The 20,959-nt window shown below is 37.8% G+C and overlaps 1 protein-coding gene across 3 annotated transcripts in view; it reads left to right on the forward strand.

The window, feature by feature from the left end:
- Positions 1 to 20,959, forward strand: part of LOC145680779 (uncharacterized) — a 113,156-nt gene that overhangs the window by 75,197 nt on the left and 17,000 nt on the right. For all 3 annotated transcript variants that reach the window (XM_081751779.1, XM_081751778.1, XM_081751780.1), the window contains exon 4: positions 5,064 to 5,443. In XM_081751779.1, the coding sequence (XP_081607905.1) occupies positions 5,064 to 5,443 (380 nt within the window). The remainder of the gene's footprint in view (positions 1 to 5,063; positions 5,444 to 20,959) is intronic.

Raw genomic sequence — 20,959 nt, forward strand, 5'->3', positions numbered from 1 at the left:
ATCGGATGAAAATTTGAAACCAGCGAATATTCTCAGTGTAAAAAGAGTTACCGGAATAAACGGTGCGAGCCAAGAACGTGGTGAACGTTTTGTTGTGTGTGTTGGACAGACTGTGCATGTTGATTGTCGACAAAAGTAGGGATTGTTGTGTTAATGCAATGAGGACTGACAAACGGTGAGCACAAACTAATGAACATTCAGGAGATTCGTAAGAAAATCTTACAGTCTTGTGTAGTTGCTTCATCCCTGACTGATTTTGTTCTTCCAGATCGACGTCTATCGTGCACTGCACCAGGCACGTAGCCAAGTGGGGGTCTGGACCCCCCTCTTCGAGACTAGAAATGAAAATAAAATTAAGGAAGGATGAAACAAAATGAAATGAGAAAAAGGAGGATCAGCGTTAAAAATAAAAAAGTTACAGCAAGCTTTTGGTTACTCTTTCTTATGAGGAGATTTGTATTACTTGCAATACATGGTGGCGATGTGAGCGAGATAACCTAGAAGAGTCAGGGAATTTGAAATTTTTAGAAAAGTTACGAAGTTACGAATTTCTGCTACTTGTCAGGAAGATTTCAAGCTTCCGAGAGCATAGTGCCGTTGGGTAACAGCGTGGACATTTTTTATCATAATTTTTCGTCATCGCATCCTTGCAGTATCAAACATGTTATTTCAAAAACAATTTTGTACTGCTCCTTTAACCTGTCATTTGGAACAGACAGTAGTTGACGGAATAATAAAAAAAAATTATCTGAAAAAAAGTTGTTAACAGGTGATTCAACAGAGAAAGGAACGCAGATATTGTAAAATAGTTTACAAGACATTATTGTGTATGTACTTTTCATAATAGTTGAGGTCATAATGAAAGGAAAATTGTTATATTTGAATAAAGAGAGGAAGGACGTAAATATTGTAAAATCTTTTTGAATACGTTTTCTTATTTTACTCGAGATTTCTTCATAGTTTGTTATTAAAATACTTACCAACATATCATCATTTTATTGTCCTAACTAGAGATGCAAAAAAGCCGGCTTTTTTGAATCGATGGTTTTTTGCACATATAAAGCTGGCTTTTTTGGGAAAAAAACGAGAATTTCGGAAATTTTGGCTTTTTTCATTTTCATGATTTTTCTGTTTAAATAGCTTTCTTATAGTATACTCTAAAGTTAAATAAGATTTCATGACCTGAATGCCATATTTCGCTCTGGAATTCACCATCATGATGGATGGAGCACATGGTTTAGGAATTCAAGTAAACATAAAGTACGTAGTATTTGAGGGCAATTTTAGAAGCTGTTTAACCTTATTTTAACTTCTGAATCATCCACATTTTTTCTTCTTTAGATCATTTCTTTTTAGTCATCCGTGTTTCATATCTTGGAGCGTAGAACCCTAGCTTCTAGCACATAATTAAACTTATGTTTTTCAATATATCCATCTGAGCGTACTTCCACATTTCCGTTATACTGTAGCTGTGCAATGATTTAACAATAATCTTCCGGACACAATCTTAAATACCATTTGATGGAAATAATCAGTATCGGATTTAGAAAAATATTTGGGAGGGGTTTTTCTGAATAATGTTTGGTTTTTCTAAAAATTCCTAACTTTTAAGAGGACTTTAAGTTTATGAGTACAGGCATAACAAATATTTCGTTTCGTTTGTATATTCAGCTATAATCTTTCAGATACAACCTTGAAGACCATTTTATACTGATAATCAGTGGCGGATTTAGAAAAGTATTTTGGTAGGGGCTTTTTTTATTATTAATGCTTAGTTTTTCTAAAAATTCCTATTTTTTATTTTATTTAAGGACAGTAAAGTTTATGATTAAAGGCAAAACTAATATTTAGTTTGTTTTAGAAATTCCGTAATTTCAGGGTAGAGGTTTCAATTCGAAAGACACCCCCACCCCTAACCCTCTTTACAAATCCATCACTGCTGGTAATTAGTAATAACAAAGATTTGAAAACGATTAGAAAGGAAGTCGGCCAGGACACACAGTACACGCACTATCTCTACATTCACAGATGGAATTAAGAAAACGTTTGTCAAAATGGTCGAATGCGGGGTTGAATCCCGGACTTCACGATAGAAGCGCGAAAGCTAACCACTCACTTATGTTTGTTGTGCTTAACTTAAATGTATTCTCTCTCTCTCTTTCTCTATGACCACAAAAGCTCTCCATTGACTTCTGTCCTTATCCAATTCAATACAGTTTCTACTCTGTATTCCTATTTATGCTAAATCCATCTTAATACTGTCCTCCCATCTGGGCCTAGATTTCCCTAATGGACGTTTCCCGATTGGATTTCCAGTTAAAACTTTGAAAGCGTTCCTACTTTCTTCCATTCTGGCTACATGACCTGCCCACCTGAGCCTCCTAGACTTGATGACTCTAACGATATTTGGTAAACCGTATAAATTATGTAGTTCCTCCTTATGAAGTTTCCGCTATTCCCCATTCCGGTTCCTCTTCGGTCCAAATATTAGTCTCAGAATTTTATTCTCAAATAATTTCAGTCTGCGTTCTTCTCTCAGCGTAAACGATCATGTTTCACAACCATAAAGCATAACAGGCATGATTATCATTTTATATATTTTAAGCTTTAAATTCCTTGACAGAATTCGCGACGACAAAATGTTTTGAACTGAATAATAACAAGAATTTCCTGATTTCAGTCGACATTTAATTTCTTTGTGGGTATGATTTTGGTCTGGCAATACTGATTCAAGACATTTGAAAGTATCCACTGTGTCGAAAGTGTTAATTGATATTTTAACGCACTCACAATTTGTCATATTACTATCCTTGTGAACTTCCTTGTATTTAGATTTCTCTGCATTTACTCATATCCCTGCAAGCGTTTAATAAATCCTCTGCATTTCTTTCGATTGTTAGATTCTCCTATTAGATTTACATCATCAGCATACGCCATAACCTGGTGAACACCATTCAACTCTAGGCCCTGGTTCCTATCTTTGATTTTTCTTATAGGGTACTCCGGAACAAAGCTGAATAATAACGGCAATAACACATATCCTTGTTTCAGGCCAATCTCGACGTGGAAGCTCGCATTTTTCTACTTGGACTTTACTCTGGGATTCATTTAAACACGTAGTAAATCTAGCTTTTTCGATATTCCAAATTCTGTAAGAATGTTGTACAATGTTTCCCCTTAACCGAGTTGTAAGCCTTTCTAAAATCAATAAACAGTCGATGTACTGGGTAATATATTCCCATTTCTTTTCGAGTGTTTGTCGAATGGTAAATATCTGGTCGATTTCGACTAAATACACACTGATAATCTCCAATAATTTCATCTGCGTATGGGGTCACTCTTATTAATAGAATGTTGAGAAATGCCTCGATAATTATTACAATCAATTTTGTCTCCTTTCTTGTGAATTGGAAGAGTGATTAATTCTTCCACTCTTTTAAAATGTATTCCATAGTTTTTCTTTTTGGTAAAAAAAAAAAAAAAAAAAAAAAAGTTTCGTAACGATATGTTGAATTTTCTTGTTAACAATTCAGAAACCTTCAGGACTGGGTAAACCGTGATGGTTGTTATATATTCTACAGCCTAGGAAACCATACTCTCAGATGAACCGTCTATTACGTATATGATCCATGAACAGAAAATTCGATACTTTCCCTATTCTGAACAAGCTTAAGGAACAGTCAGTGCATTACAGAATTTGGAGCTTTACCGATTTTGCAGATCCGAAGCACCTGATAGGTGGTAACAGATTATTACGTTTGTGATCAATCAGTGAAAAATTTGTTCGAAATATTCATACAATGTATAAAAAATTTCAAGAATGTATAGAGCTACCCGAAACGGAGCTCTTGATGTGTATATTTCTCTCATGTTTTTTCTTTATTTTGCTTCAAAAAGAGGGTGTGTGATATGTTGAAGTAAAAATACTACATACAATTTTGCTAGTTATTTGTGTTTTATTTTTTAAGTACTTATAGTATATAAGAGGCTAAAATATTATTACATATATTGGTTAATCCTTTGGAATTCATAATGTAAAAATGTTAAGAATTTAAAAAAAAATCTTTTTGAAATTCATGGTTTATTTTCAAGGTTTCATATTATTATCTGCATCAACCACTAATTAAATGAGTTTTTTGTTGTAGAGAAGCGAAACAAAGTCTGCATTATCAGTTTAAAGCAAAATTTTCAAAAAAGCCCAAAATTTCCCAAGCAAAAAAGCGAAGCAGAAAAAACCGAGTTTTTTTTTCAAAAAAGCTGTTTTTTTTTTCGAGCCCTTGCATCTCTAGTCCTAACTAACCAATATTTGTTAATAGTAAAGTAGTTTAGATTGATGGAGCTTTTGGGCCTTCAGAATTTCATTTCTTGTCCCCCGTTACGAAATCCTGGCTAAACGAACCAATATATGTTACAGTAAAATAGTTTAGAATGATCTAGCCCCTGGTGTGATGACCACAGTATTTCATGTTATGGACCTGCCCCCGTTCACGAAATCCTGGCTACGTGCCTGACTGCACCCGTTTTTATAAATCACTTAAACACATTAGCAACACTAACATGTGACACTGGCGACCTAAGTGGATGTCTTTGATTAAAATCATTGGCAATGTCGCGTGAACTCATTTCAGCGGAAATGAGGATGATCTCAATTTGTTCCTCAGGGGACAATATCATTTTCTTCGTCACTTACACCTGCAACTGGGATAAGATATCAGTTATCACAAATTCCGTACGTTCTCATAAGTCATCACGTATTCAACATTGCATCAATAACTTGGAAGAGATTAAAGATATCTAAAAACTGACTTTATATTCGTTTCTGGTGACATCCTAGCGTAAAATTATGTACCACACATATACTTTTGTATGTTTTAAAAAAAATGATCTCAATCCAATATGGCGGATACCAAGATGACCGCCTCCATAGTCACCCACAGCAATCAAGTTTCTCCTACTAATACAATTTACTATATCGTCAAATCATGCTAATCTCTGACACCAATATAAATATATTGATGGTACTTTGTAAGTAATAAACTTCCATTTTTGCGTATTTACTACAGTTCGCAGGAGCTGCAATATCGGCCATTGGAGAAGTTGCCAAAAGATCTTCTGACACTACCGTCGAACACAAATCCAAGGAAGAAACAAAACAGAAATCTCAGCTACAAGAGCGAAGATCGGTCCAGGCGAGCAGTAATACCAAACGGCTTAGTTCTACGCGGCAAAAGTCTTCATTGACGATTCGTGAAGAGCCAGAGGAAGAAGAACGCGATAAGGAAGAAGCACGCCGATTGATCAGAAGACCTTCCACAGCGGAGAAGCGTTTGGACGAGGCGACCCAGATGATGTCAGATATAAGCCAAGATATAAAGCACAAGGAACACAAAGCCAGACTCAAAAGGCAACTCAATGAAAAGGAAGAAGAACTCATATTTGGTAGGTAAGTAATATCCTTGCAGTTGAACGATCTTCAAACTTAAAACAACAATCTTTTTTTTTTAAGCTCTTTCTAGAACGTCAGTTAAAGAAATTTATACATCACATCCTAAATATATTGTTTTTTGCCTACGTATAAAACACACCCATTTTCCGCATTCAGTTTTGAGGAAAAATATTTTCACTCTAAAGATTTGTTTTTCAAGTACAAAGTTATACTTTAACTTTAGCATAGAATCGCACGCGCGTCTGGGAAAATATGTAGCGCTCTAGCGCATATGCGTCCAAAACACAATATACACACTAAGAAACTGTAAACAAAGCAGCTGTACCCAAACTACATTTACTGAGTCACAAAACAGCATGTAGCTGGAATGCTTTTGCGCATTGTAAGGGAATAAGAAAGACATTAAACAACATACATTTAGAAATACTTAACTGAAATTGGTATAATCGAAATCTCAGTATAGGCGTAAAAGAAACATTCCACATTAGAACTTATTCTCACAGGAAAAAGTGCGTCTAATACGTCGGCAAATACGGTAAATCATGATAATGACCAACCTTGTTACAGTTGAAACATCTCTATATTTGTTTTCGCTATCTCGTAATCCTCACCACCTATTTTTTTTTGTTTTATGTAATACACTACTATTTTTCGTTCTTTTTTCGAGTTTAGATTTCACGTTAAGCTGTAGACCCACGTCTCATATAACCTCGCTGCTGAAAGAGTCACTAAACTCAAAATCAATTCAATTTTGATTTTTTATTATTATTTTGATGTTAGTCGTGTTTGTTCAAGCTCTCCAAAGATTATAAATAAACTAATCCAGGGACGGCTCTCTAATGCAGTCATATAGTCACGTGCCTTTCCAATTAATACGAAAAATAATAACACTAGTTAACAAATTTAAACTTTTTGTTTGTTACATGAGAAAAATCACCTGATCTTAAAGGAACTTTTTGCGCTGAATTCGAATATGCACTCTGTTTCTCTCCATCACGTACAGTTTTCCCGTAACAGAGGAATTTTCGGGAAATTCCCTCAAAAATTTCCCTTTTTCAGATATTTTATTCCCCTAGCTCCTGTCTCCTTACATATAGTAACATAGAAATTATACCTAAGTATACCTTGATTTATATTTAATAAACCCTAAAAGTTTCGCAAAAATCGCTTTGTTCTTTCTAGAGAAATAAATATATTTGTATGTATACTGTGTGTACTGTTTATTGCACCTGATAGTAATGCTTTCAGATCTCCTGAGTTGGGGTAAAAACGATTTCCTTTATTACTACAAACACAGACATAAAAATGAATATTTACAATAGTCAACAACACACTTGTATTGCTCTCTGTAAATTAGAAACGTGTATAAAAATAGAATGTATTTCCAACGTTTAAACGTACAGTATATGTATATCTTAATACATATATATACAATTCTCCAAGTTTTTTTGTTTTGTTCATGAAATGGTTATCAATATTTGTTATCAAATGTAACAGAATGCAAAAGAACTTCCACTTCCCGAGCCCCTTATCAACTAGGAAGAGATATGGCCAAAAGACTCTGATGATGATCATGACCTTGATGAACCATCGACATCAACATGTACATCCAAGGACCCAACGTTCATCCCTGACTGTGTTCGCGAGCCACATTTCATCCGGCAATGTGAACTTAATGATTCCGTGATTTGCACCTGACAAAACAAGAGGCGGAACTTCTGGGATCAAGGCTCCAGCAGTGGAACTTATTGGATGCAGAAACGAACATATCAGTGTACAGGAAAAGGCATGTTCAATTTTCAAGCTATTTCTCAATGCAAGATAATGTGTGCGTATGTACGGATGTAAATGGGTTGATGGCGGAGCTAGGAATTCCTTACGTTCCAGAAGAATGGAGGTTATTTATCGACGCGTCAAAGGTCAGCCTTAGAGCTGTCCTTTTACATAATGGAAATAAAAAACCTTCTATACCACTTGCGCACTCAGTGAAGATTAAGGAATCCTATGACACCATGTCAACTTTGCTAAATCTTATAAATTATAAGGACCATTGTTGGCAAATATGTTGTGATCTCAAGGTAGTTGGTATTTTATTAGGACTGCAGTGCGGTTACACGAAGTACCAATGTTTTTTATGTTTATGGGATAGCCGAGCTGATGACAAACATTATGAAGTGAAGGAATGGGAACCTAGAGTGAATTACGTACCTGGAGAATGCAACGTCAAATACGCTCCTTTGGTAGATCCTAATAAGATATTACTACCACCACTTCATATCAAGTTAGGACTTATGAAAAACTTTGTCGAAGCCATGGACACATCTGGTGAAGGTTTCAAGTATTTGGGAGATAAGTTCCCAAACCTGAGTGATGCTAAGATTTCAGCGGGAGTGTTTATTGGTCCCCAAATTAGGAAATTAATGCTTGATGATAGCTTTGACAGCAAGTTAAACAGTGCTGAGCTAGCTGCCTGGACAGCATTTAAGTGTGTTGTGCGCAACTTTCTGGGCAATAACAAAGCTGAGAGTTACACAGAAATCGTACAGGACATGATACAGAAATACAAAGAGTTGGGTTGTAGGATGTCTTTAAAAATCCACTTTTTGCACTCCCACCTCAGCTTCTTTCCTGCTAACCTAGGTGCTCCAGCGACGAACAGGGGGAAAGATTCCACCAAGATATAATGGCAATGGAGAAAAGGTACCAGGGACGATGGGATCCTTCAATGATGGGGAACTATTGTTGGGGTCTTGTTAGAGAATGCAACATTTCTTACAAAAGAAAAAAGTAGTGTACGTTTTTGTAACCCAATGGAAGTTTCATATATTGTGATAGTTTTGATTGTCTTTTCGTGACCTTTAGTACATTTGTATTATTGTTTATTGTAAATTGTCACACTTGTAAATTATATTGTATTATATTTTATATATGTGTTTGTGGTAATAAAGCAAAACGTTTTACCTCAACTTAAGAGATCTGAAAGCATTACTATAAGGTGCAATAAACAGTACACACAGTATACATACAAACATATTTATTTCTCTAGAAAGAATAAAGCGATTATTACGAAACTTGGAGGGTTTGTTTAATATGAATCAAAGTATACTTAGGTATAATTTCTATGTTAGTATATGCAAGGGGACAAGATATTGGGGTGTAAAATAAACGAAAAGGGAAACTTTTTTAGGGATTTTCCCGAAAATCCCTCTGTTACGGGAAAATCGTACGTGATGGAGAAAAACCGAGTGCATATTCGAATTCAGCGCAAAAAGTTCCTTTCAGAACAGGTATTTTCTTTTATGTAACAAAACCTTTGTTAACTAGTGTAACTAATAAAAAATGGTTATGTACATTTATTCCTGTATAGCGACAGAACATTTTTTTAAAGCTATTTTAATATGGTCTGCAACCCTGATTAATATCCATGAGAGATTTTGCAACGTAGCCTAAGTTATTTTAAACCATCTACTTGATGTTACCCTCTGGTCATATATTCTGGCTTGGCTTTTTTCGGGTTAGCCTGAATCAGTTTTTTTTAAGAGTTTAACGTCTATGATTATGAACCAAAGTTAAAGGAGACTCTGAGATGAGTTGAGTTGATTTAGAGTTTAACGTCCCGTTCAGCAGGGAGGCTATATGAGACGTGGACCTACTGATAAACGTGGAAATCGAACCACATGATTTCCCGCTAGGAATCTGATAATAAGATGGATGCTGATGGTTGAATGAATTAAGTGGGAGTAAACGGAATAACCACGAGAAAACCCACGCACACAATGTTTGTCCACCACGAATTTCACTTAGCGTCTGCGTCAGAGAACAGCTCTTTGCACATCTGACATTACATATAATGTAATCACACTTTTAATGTGACTGAAAAAAGATACTTTTTAGGTACCTCCTTGTGGCCGGCGGGAGAAATGAGGAGGCGGGTAGAATGGAAAAGTCTGTCAGCTCAGTACTGGTTTTGCAAGTTCTACACAATGAAGATGAAAGAAAATAATCTACTTGTCGCGGTTTACTCATATTGTATTAAGAGCAAAACGACTTCTCAGTAGACTTTTGAGCATTTTTTTTTTTGCGACGCTCATTTAAAATTATTATGAAGGTAAAAATAAAATACTTTCTTAATCAGAATTTCACACAGAAATTTTCAAATCAATTTCCCTGACCTTCACTCACTAAAGTAATCAATTTCCCTGACCAACAGCTACTATGGCCTACACCATCCCCATAGTCGTCCTATTTTCTAAAACCCACATTAAATTTACAGTAAACAAAGCTGAAAAAGTAGATATAAAAAGAAATGCAAATGTTTATTTATCACTCAATACGAAATAGCTACTCAAAATTTTGTAGTTTTGATGGTGTAAATTCACCAAACATTTTAGTGTAATGACTAATAATAACCTTCAGTTTATACTGTTCCTTGAATACTTATAGAATGTACAAGTGTAACAATGAAATACGTATAATATTTCTACAGTTTATATGAGCAAAACACTTCAACGTCCATTTTGAGTCACATCAAATTTTCTTCTTCTGTTCCAAAATTTCAATTTTTGCTTTTATTACTTTTTCCTTTATTGCTTCAAGCTTTAGTATTTTCCAACTCTCCTCTATTTTTTTATTTCTTCTGTCAATTTCTTCTTTTCAACTCTTTTTTTTATCCTCTTCTGCACGAGTTTTCCTGGCATCTTGAAGATATATTTCGTAGCACCACCTAGCTCCCCTCACATACAACATCTGCTATGTTATTGCACCTTCTGTATTCTCCCAAAATACCTGATGGAGTCATACACTCTCCTCTGTGAAATGAGGCTTTTCTCATGAAGATTTTCAACCAGTAGTGCTTTGTTAACAGAGAAACCACTTTCTACGGTTGCATTAGAGCGGGAAAATATTAGGCACAGCTTTACAACTTTCCATAAATCTTCATGTGCCTTTCTGTGAAACAAAAGTCCAGACAGCACAATGCACATACAGTACCCGTATAGCATATGTATAATTGCAAGGATGGACCATGTGCAACACCTGTACGTGTGATGCACATATGCGTCACAGGTGCTATTCAGCATCTTCACGTGCGCAGTACATGTGCAGTGCACACATCTTCTACAAGTCATTTACACCTACCGTACAGATGATTTACACGTAGCACATATTCGATTTACATGTAGTGCACAGGTGATTTACATGTAGGACACAGGTGATTTCCTCGTAGTGCAGATGTGATGTAAAAGCATATTCGAAATGCAACAAAAACAAAGTAGTTTATATATTTCGTGCCTTACGCTGTAACACCAACGAATTTTTTTCGTCGTCCCGTTTAAATGGTTGTGTCCTTTCTTCGGGTAAGTGCTGTAATGTAGATCAATTGTCTCTATGGAAATGTAGGTGGTCTAAGGGTTGTCAGGTTTATTATTTCTTTATTCATCACATTAATATTAAATATACATGGATTGAAATGATTCCAGGAGAAAAAAACATATATAACACAAGCAGTAATAGGTTAATAGCTAGAAGTGAATATTGCCAGTCATTACATAAACATAAATGATGAGAGGAAAAGAATGTTGAGGGCTGCAGTAAAGAAAATAAACACATGTAGTGAATGGATGAAATGCAGTGCTTTGGAGTTACATCACAAGCTTATGTTGGTTCAGACGAATGAAGTTATCTTCTGTTCCTGCGGCGATTCAGGAACTGATGAAGACGAAGGAGGCCCTTGTTAATAGGTATTGCTGTGCATATGATGGATAGATATAAGATTAAAGTTCATGCGGTCGGTAAAACACTGACGATTTTTTTTACGTTTACTCGTTCAAAGGGTTGCGCCCTTTCTTCGGTAAGAGAGAGAAAAGCATAAGAGGTCAAAGTTATCATTAGAGAGTCTAGGTGCTATTTAATAATCAATTTATTTGGAACTTTATTCATATTTCGTATTGCATGGGGAGGGTCATCAATTGTGTGAGGACAAGCCTCAGTTGCGGTGGGTGCTGGTCCAGACTGGCTGGCTGGCATACAAGTTATGGTCTTGCTGAAACTGCGGTGCCTGAAATGAATGGATACATCAAATATATGGTGGTTAGTTGAATACATGAAGAGCTATGAGAGCATTATTTTTAACAGCTAAGTATATGACAATCATTAGATCTGTAATGATGGATGGTATGAAAGTGAAGTGCAACGACGCCACAACACATGGGTGATGTTAGTAAGACAAATGCTGTTATCTTATGTTCCTGGGGCGACGCAGGAACTGATGGAAACAAAGGCAGCCCTGTTAGTGGATGGTTTTACTGTGCATGAGATGGATAGATGAGTGGTGAAACTGTGCCAGGATGATAAATGTCATAAACTTCTGGATCAATGTTGTCTTGGCCGATTTTGAGATGATAAAGGGTCATCAGATGCTGAAGAGGTGTGGGATAATATACAGCGGGAGTGTCATGGTCTCGGTCATTGCGGAGAATGCTCAGGAATATGGGATGAGCAGCTTCAATGCGTTTCTGAATGTACTATGAGCGGAGGGCCTCAAGATGTGATAATAGTGGAGGAAAATTGATGCGTTCATAAAGAAGGCGTGTCGGATGCGGGAGACGGATGCGAAAGGCTAAACGAAACGCATGGCGTTCAAGAATGGCTAACTAAAGATAATATTTAGAGGGAGCTGATATCCAGGCTGTGTGGCCATAGGTTAGAATTGGGCGCATGAAAACCTTGTATGTATTGAGAAGGAGAGAAGAATTTAGACCCCACGTGGTACCTATTAGGCGCTTTAGTAAATTGAGTCGGTTTTTGGCTTTCTCGATGACAGTAAGAAGGTGAGGCATCCAAGTGAGCTTGGAGTCAAATACAATGCCAAGATATTTAAGAGTATTATGGATTGTAACCGGACTGTTGTCAACATGGAGACGTAGCAGTTGGGGATTTCGATGGACCCGTGATCGTCGTCCAGATGGTAAGAAAACGATCGCTTGCGTTTTCGTAGCATTAATTGCCAAGCGCCAGATGTCGCACCAATCGACAAAAGCATCAATGGCCAGTTGAAGGCTATATTGAATAGAAGTAATTGTCCGTCCGATAACCAGAAATGCTGTATCGTCAGCAAATTGGAAAAGTTGTACGTTAGGAGTAGTGGGCAAGTCGGATACGTACAGCAAATATAATAGGGGTGAAAGAGAAGATCCCTGTGGTACGCCAGAATTCAAAAAGATTGGAAAGGACAGAGCATCATTGATGGAGATGTAGGCAAGTCGGGCTGTAAGGAAGGAATGTATAACTCGGATGTAAGAGCGGGGATGTTGAAAAGAGTATAACTTGTATATAAGACCCTGGTGCCAAACTTTATCGAACGCCTTTTCTAGATCGAAGGTGACCAGACTAGATGGATTGCCTCGATTGAATTGGTTATATATAGAAGTACTGAGACGTAACAGGGGATCTAGAATGCTAAAGTTAGGTCGAAACCCAGCTTGGTGCAACGGAAGTAACTCATGATATTGCAAATGGTCATGGAGGCGGCGAACTAATATGCGTTCCAAAATGTTGCTTAGGGTAGATGTTAATTGTATCGGCCGATAAGACGTGAGGTCAGATGGAGGCTTATTAGGCTTTGGAAAAAGTAAGACTTTTGAGTACTTCCAAGTTATGGAAAAAAAAAAAACCAGTTCGAAGTATAAATGTATAAATGATACTTAGTATGGTGAAGACAACAGGAGGGGCGTTCTTAATCAGTGTATAGGTAATAGCGTCAAAGCCTGGAGCGGAATTTCGTTTGTTGAGGAGTGTGGCCTGGATATCAGTAGGTTGAATCGGTACTGCAAGTGGATGATCTAACTCCAGGGCGTGATTGGGATTAGGTTGTAAATGTGGTAAGTTGGGGTCAGATCGACTATCGACAGCTTCGTTTAGATGTAATGGAGTATGCCAACCAGGTAGAGGAGTGAAGATATTTTGAAAGTGTTTGGCAAATGTGTTAGCTTTGTCTTGATCAGAAGATAGTGCTTGTTGATTAACAACTAATGGGTAGGGCGTCCGTTGAAATTTTTCGATGAGCTGATTGAACTGTCGCCAATATTTGGTAGGATGTGAGTTTTCGTTGAGTCTGTTACACGTTCTGGTCCAGAGAAGGCGTTTGTATGCAACGATATAATTGTGAGTGATGCGCAGATACTGTCTATGGAGGCGAAGTGATTCTAGGTTACGTCTGCGTGTGTATTCTCTGTAAGCACGCCGAGCTGCAGTAATGAGAGTTAGGCATCGTGGAGGAAGTTTAGGTTTATGCGGAGTAATATAGGTAGTTGGAATATGCTGTTGGGCTGCTGTTTGTAAAGTCTGAGTGAGTCGGGTAACGGCGTTGTCAAGGTCATCTTGTGACGTTAAGTCAAAGTTAGCTGAGAGTGAGTGTGTAATGGTCTCATGATAGGCTGGCCAGTTAGCCTGATGATATAGACACTTTCTTCTTGGATATAGTATTGTGTGGAGAAGTATTGGTAGTTAATGCTAGCTTGATGGGAACATGATCGCTCCCCAAAGAATCTAAAACGTCAATAGTGATGTGAGAGTTGATCGATGTGGAATAAATTACAATATCTGGTGTGGAGTTGCTAGAGAGGCGAGTTGGCTGTGGTAGAACATGAAAGGTGCCGGTGGTATGAAGACTGATAAAATCCAAAAATCGCTGTTTCTCATATTGAGGCCTACTATGAAAATTGATGTCTGCCATGATAATGAATTTACGGTAGGTATCGGAGAGGTGTTGAAATAATTGGTAAGGTATATCGTGTCTCGGCCTGACATAGATGGTTGCGAAGGCTATTGTATGACCCTTGAGATATAATAATACAACATTATATTCTGGCAGCTGCAAGGTGTGTGGTAAGGTAATAGTGCGATGTGGTATGCGATATTGTAATCCAATGGCTGTTCCACCGTGCAGACGTGCGCCGCTGGGCCCATCGTGTCTGTGGAGAGTATATTTGGGAACAAAGCAGGTTATGTAAGGAGCTAGAAATGTTTCATTGAGTGCAAAAGCGGCGATATTCTCCTCCAAAAGAAGTTGCTGAAACAGCACTTGATGCGTGAGGAGAGACCGTATGTTAAGAAATAACAGGTTGTATGCAATAATGTATAGAACAAGAAGAATGGTAGTACTATAGAGATGACAAGCCATGTTCAAACAGTTGTTTCAGTAGGTTGTATTTGGAAATGGACATTAGATCCGCTGTATGTGGCGTGTAGTTGGAGATTATAGAGAAGTTTAGCAGAGTGAATGATTCGTAAGAGATCTACTGTAACAGGATGTGTCAGTGAGTTTGCAGGTGGAGTTGGGTCATCGGAAGTTTTGATGGGAGCTACTAATTCTGGCTTATCAGGGGTAGGTGCAGGCTTGCCACGACAGCGATAACTGTAAGTTGGATGTTTTTCAGGACACGTAGTGCATTGAGGAGGTGCACTTGAATTTGGGCAATTTCGAGTCAGATGACTCTCGCTACAATATCCACATTTAACAGTGTTGGTGCAGTTATGAGTGTAATGATCATCATACGTCTGGCATTTCTCGCAGCGGATTGGAAGCGGAGGAGACGTTCGAGACGGTTCTACCTTGTAACGGCGGCGATATACATAGCTAAGAGATGGTCAAGGATTTGTTGTTGGTCGGTCAAGACACAAACGAGGTAGGTAGGACCAGTGTTGTTACGTACCCTAATACATTTCTTGATTTCGAGACCCTCGTAGCGAAGCTCATCAAATATCTCATCGTCGGTGAGTTCAGGTTCAATGCCCCTGATAACAACTGATAGCAATGGTGGACGACGAGGAGGTGGAGGTGATTTTCGTTGGCTCGGGGTAAGAGGCGTCAACACAGCCTGCGGTCCAAAGATTTCAAAGGTAGCTTTATTTCGAACATGTATGTGAAAATTAGGATTAGGAGATTTTAAGATGATGCCGTCCCTCGTAGGTATAATTTGATGCACATCTGCGCGCGGTACATATTTATTGATTTGTATGAAGATTGCTCGTGCAGTTCGGTACTTAGCGTCGAAGTTCTTTAATATGAAATTATACATTGTACCCTGATTAGCTGGCAAAGTGGGAGATGGTGGGGCATTAGCCCAGTGGAACCTTCTCCATCAGAGCTATAATGCCGTGTTTTCTTAGACTCTGATTGCTTGGAGTGTCCGATTGGAGATCGTGAGCGAGATCGAGACTCAGTCTGTTTCGAGGTATCTGCTTTAGAAGTCTTCGTACCAGCAGAGTGACCGGATTTGGCTGTACCCTTCGCTCCCGTCGGGGAGGGGGGCATGATGATGGTTTAATCTAGCAGAGAATATAACTGGAATGTTCGAGGCAATCGTATGGAGTAGGTGCTAGGGGAAGCCCACTGTGGCTCTCACTTGAGACAGCAATACGTCCTCGCGGAGATGTCGATCAGTGCAAGCACTGGCCCTCCACAAAAATAGATGAAAAGAGTAGGTGATAATGGCCACGGGCTCCCACTTGAGTCAGCAATACGGACTGCAAGGGGATGTCGATTGTCTGTACCAGAACAATCCTCCCTGAATGAACAAAAATATCAGTTGCTCGCAGAGCGTTAGTAATCGTTCTCAGATCGATAAATCGATGGTCGATTCTGAATTCTGAGTTGAGTTGAACATGACGACATCACCTTCCAAGTATATCAGAAGTAACTAATAATTGTCAGTGAGAATTTTACTTTTAGAGTTTAGCTATTATTTGCAAGGAGCTTTAGATAGTATATTTGACATGTTTGACCAGTAACAAATAACACAACATTTTCTGCTGTAATCGGTCACGCAAATAATTTTGTAAACCTATGAACTGTCTGACAGTAGTTACATCAGTACAGTGCTGCTACATGTTGATCTTATATCCTAGCTCAGCGGACTTTAACAGTCATTCAGCTGTCATTCATCGAAGTCTCTATAACAACGCCTGAAGGAAAAACGACAACTACCATTTAGCATTACGACGACGGCAGTCGCTTCGGTGGATTTCCGCTTCGAACTGTCATTTTTCCTTCACTTTGGCGGCTATCCGCCAAAAGGCGACAGCAGACCGATGATATTTGGCGGCACATTGCACATGGGGAACTTTCTCCAGAAAAAAAAGCTAAAAACTATCATTTAGGCTCAATAAATAACCACCTTCAGCATCAGCAAGATAGGCAGAAGTATATACAGTACTACACTCTGTATTTCTCTCTGGGGAAGTCCGAGGATGGGTTAGAGTATGAAATGCAAATACGTTATGTATCTGCCCTTGAAATTATACTAATTTTCGTACAATTAAAAGTTATGGGGGTTCGGACCCGACGGACCTCCCGTCAGTGCGAACCGAACCTAGGGTTGTCACGTCATTTATTTCATCAAAGCGAACACTGCACATTTTTTATGCTGCTGAGAGAGCTATTTATAGTGTTTAGACTTATTTGATTGAATATTTATTCGAATGTACTTAGGCCTTCGAAAAATGCAGGTTACTTTATATTGTTTATTTAGAATGAGTAATATAATTTTAAAATATTGAACTTTCAATTAAAAATACTATAGCCATATTTCATGTTTTAAATACTAGGAGAATGAAAGTAAAAGTATACACTTGCACGGTATTATGGACGTGTCATACACATGTGCAGTAGAAGTGCAAATGCACATGTGTACACAACGGCTTAAGCACGGGTTATTTAAATGTGCTTCATCCAAGCAAATGCACATGTGCACATGCACGGCTTAAGCACGGGTTATTTAAATGTGCTTCATCCACGCAAATGCACATGTGCACATGCACGGCTTACGCACGGGTTATGTACACTCATGTCCATAATTATTGTCGCATGTCTATAAATATGTTGTTGTAGGAATATATTTCGATAACGAATTCGCTCAGTATTTGATATAGTGTTAGTATGTGTATAATCGGAAAAGATATGCATATGGCAAATTTCATGTCAAAAAAGCAGTAAATAAGAACAATAAAACGAAAATAAAATTTTGTTGTCCATTTAGCAACATTTTGTTTTACTCATTCTAATTTTCGTATTTATAATTCTTTTCCTATGAAATTTACCACAAATATACATTTCCCGATTATTCACATAGTATCAGTATTAAAAGTACCCTGCAAAATCATTATCAAATTATATTCTTACAAGAAGACAGTTATAGGTATGCGACAATCATTTTGGATATGAGTGCACGTGCGCTGCATCAACGCAAATGCACATGTGCACATGCACGGCTTAAGCACGGGTTATTTAAATGTGCTTCATCTACGCAAATGCCCATGTGCACATGCAGGACTTAGTCACGGGTTATATAAATGTGTGCTTCATCCATGCAAATACACATATACACATGCACGATTTAATCACCGCTTATGTACGTGTGCTTCATCCACGCAAATGCATATGTGCACATAACGGCTTAGGCACGGGTTATATTAATGTGTGCTACATCCATGCAAATGCATATGTGCACATGCACCACTTAATCACGGAATTATGTACGTGTGCATAACCCACGCAAATGCACATGTGCACATGCATGGGTTATGTATGTGTGTTTCATCCACGCAAATTCACATGTACAGCTTAAGCACGGGTTATGTATGTGTGCATCATCCACACAAATGCACATGTGCACATGTACAGCTTATGGATGGATAGTGCACATGTGCCGTACACGTACGTATTGTCTGGGAGGGATGAATAGAAATCGTCTAGCCACTTAGAAGTAGCTTTATCCAAAATTCACTAAAGTTTCCTTGCAAGTTTGAAGCAGCTTCATCACAAAGCAAAGCATACTGAATTTTTGCCTTCTCTGCAACATCGTCAGTAATATGAATTTTTTCATATAGAACCTGCAGCAACATTTCCAATTTTAGTTTCCCCTGTTCAGCCTGCTTGGCGATAACACAAGAGTCCAATGATGACAATGCCTGAACAGCTTTATATTTCAGAGGGTTTCTCTCAAGAATCTTCTTGATCATTTGTATTACAATTTTTTTGTATTATTGTTGGAATTGTTTGACACATCAGATGATTTTATTTCTCGAAGAAATTTCTTTGTCTGAAACCAAATATCAATATCCTTTAAGGGACGTACATTGCCAACATTATCCAGGTCAATAGCAAAGAACTTGTTTACGGTGACTGGCATTTTTGTTGGCTTAACAACTCGCTCTAGTAGATTTCTTACTAAAACTGTTAAGTCAGAAAATAAGTAGGGTGACAGCGGCTCTGGTGTCTGATATTTCTTCAAAAATGGTTCACAATCAGCTCACAACCTTTTGAAAATCGAAAGTTTGGGTTTTATAAACACATCTTCCGTTTGTTCCAAAACATTATGAAATGGTCTGGTATGTGTAGATTTTTCACTATCTACATTTTTTTTTCACATCATCAAAAAGCAGTAACTCCCTGTTCACAGAAGTTACATTCTCCAGCCATCTAGTAGTATAATGCTTGATAGGAAATACACTTTTCCCTATTAATGCAATGAATTTTGTGCGACGAGCAGGTGAGTCCTTACAAATGTAGAAATTATCACGCAAAAAAACTATGAAGATCCCACTGAACCACTTCCAGTCCACTTTCTATTGCCCTATTACTAACATGAAGTTTACAAACGCCAACGTTCACTAGTTGTTTCCCCTCAGGATTATCACCTTTCATTTTTTCTTCAAATTTATTTGAGAAATTTAGGTTCACATGTGATCCATCCATTGAAACCTATAGGATGTTCCTTAATAGCAATGGACGTATTCCTTCAGTAAAGCAATCAAGAAGAATTTTAGAAGCTCTTCAATAAAACACACTGTTAAAATATTGCGTACACACTCTATTAGTATTGACATCAAAAAACCTCACAGACAGGTCCATTGGACCCTGTTGTACATTTTTTTTCAACGATTCATCAAAACAAATAACAAAGTTTTCACATTCATTTAACCTGTCCTTAAGTGCATTATCAAAATACCGTGCAAGTCCGTAATTTATGACATAAGAACATTTTGTAGAGTTCATCTGAAATTTTGGAAGAAACTGCACTGTCTGGAAACATTAAACGAAATATTTGTCCTAAATCTTCACACGAGTGTAATGACAGCTTGCTATCAACAACCTCCAGTGCCCACAAAATCTCTGCTGTTGTAACATTATCTTCAGCACAAAAAGTTTCTAGTAACTGCACTTCTGATTGGCTAGATGAAGCACTTTTGGACAGTGAAGTTTTTTTTACATCAACTACACTACTACGTCATTTTACACTTTGTGATAAATCTGATTTTCCGTCCAGATTGGGATCTTTATGTTGTGTTCCTTTTACACCAGGTTCATCAGAAGTAATAAAAAAAAAAAATCTTCAAAGATGATTTAGAGTGCACATTTTTGGTCAAACTTGCATGAATTTTCCCCCTCGCATGTGACAGTACTGCTTGGCCTCCCATATTACCAAGACTGAAAGACTTCCTACACACTGTACAATAACCATGGTACTCGTTAGGTCCTCTTCTCAACCATCCAACAAACTGGAGATACTGTTTTGCATCAAGCCACCTTTCGTTAAAATTAGTTTTCTTAGATCTGTTTCAATCACACCCAAAATGAAAAGAAAGGCACCCAGATAGCAAAAATGACTTGCAAGAAACTTGCAGCAGATTTGCAATTCAAGTCTGGCAAACTTGCAGCAGACTTGTGATGCAAGTCTGCAAGTTTGATGCAAGTTTAATGCAAACTTCCTAGTTGACGCTCTTCGAACTTGCAGCACGCCTGCAGTGCAAGCGTATGGTAAGTTTGCAAAGCAAGTTTCTGCGAGGGGTTTACTTGCACATGAAGCAAGTTGGCAGCAAGTTAGTGCAGGTTTGACGCAAGTCTCTGCAAGGATACCACTTACACTGCAAGTCTACAGCAAGTTTGTAGTAAGTCGTCTGTAAGTATATACTTGCATTGCAAGTCTACAACAGGTCTTCAGCAAGTGAGTGTAGTAAGTCTTCTGCACGTATATACTTGCATTGCATTGCATGTCTTTTACAAACCGAACATTTACTGGATACGAACAATCATACAGTATATTTTTCTCAACAACTTTGTCAAACAATACGTTTAAAATATAAATTATCTCTGCATACTGGATACTTACGTAATTATCTTAATTATCCACTTGTTTTAATGCTTCACACACTTCGCACCTACTACAAATGGCGGCCTGGCGGGGAAATTTCTAAGATTAGACTTTTGTGCCACCTGTTGGTAGAAACTAGAACTGACACACTTGCTACAAAGTTGCAGCAAGCCTCCAAGGCAAGTAAAATCTAGCAAGTGAAAATCAAATTAAGACATTTGCGAGTAACTCTTTCAAAACGCCTGCAACAGGTGTAAAGTGCACAGAAAGTCTAGCAAGTTAAAATCAAATATAGTGAAAGACTTGCTACAAACCAACATGCTATTAGGGCATATAAATACAAGCTCAACAGTTATAAGAAGTA

Source organism: Thermobia domestica, chromosome 3 (genome assembly GCF_964235325.1).
Source record: "Thermobia domestica chromosome 3, izTheDome1.hap1.1, whole genome shotgun sequence".
Taxonomy (NCBI): domain Eukaryota; kingdom Metazoa; phylum Arthropoda; class Insecta; order Zygentoma; family Lepismatidae; genus Thermobia; species Thermobia domestica.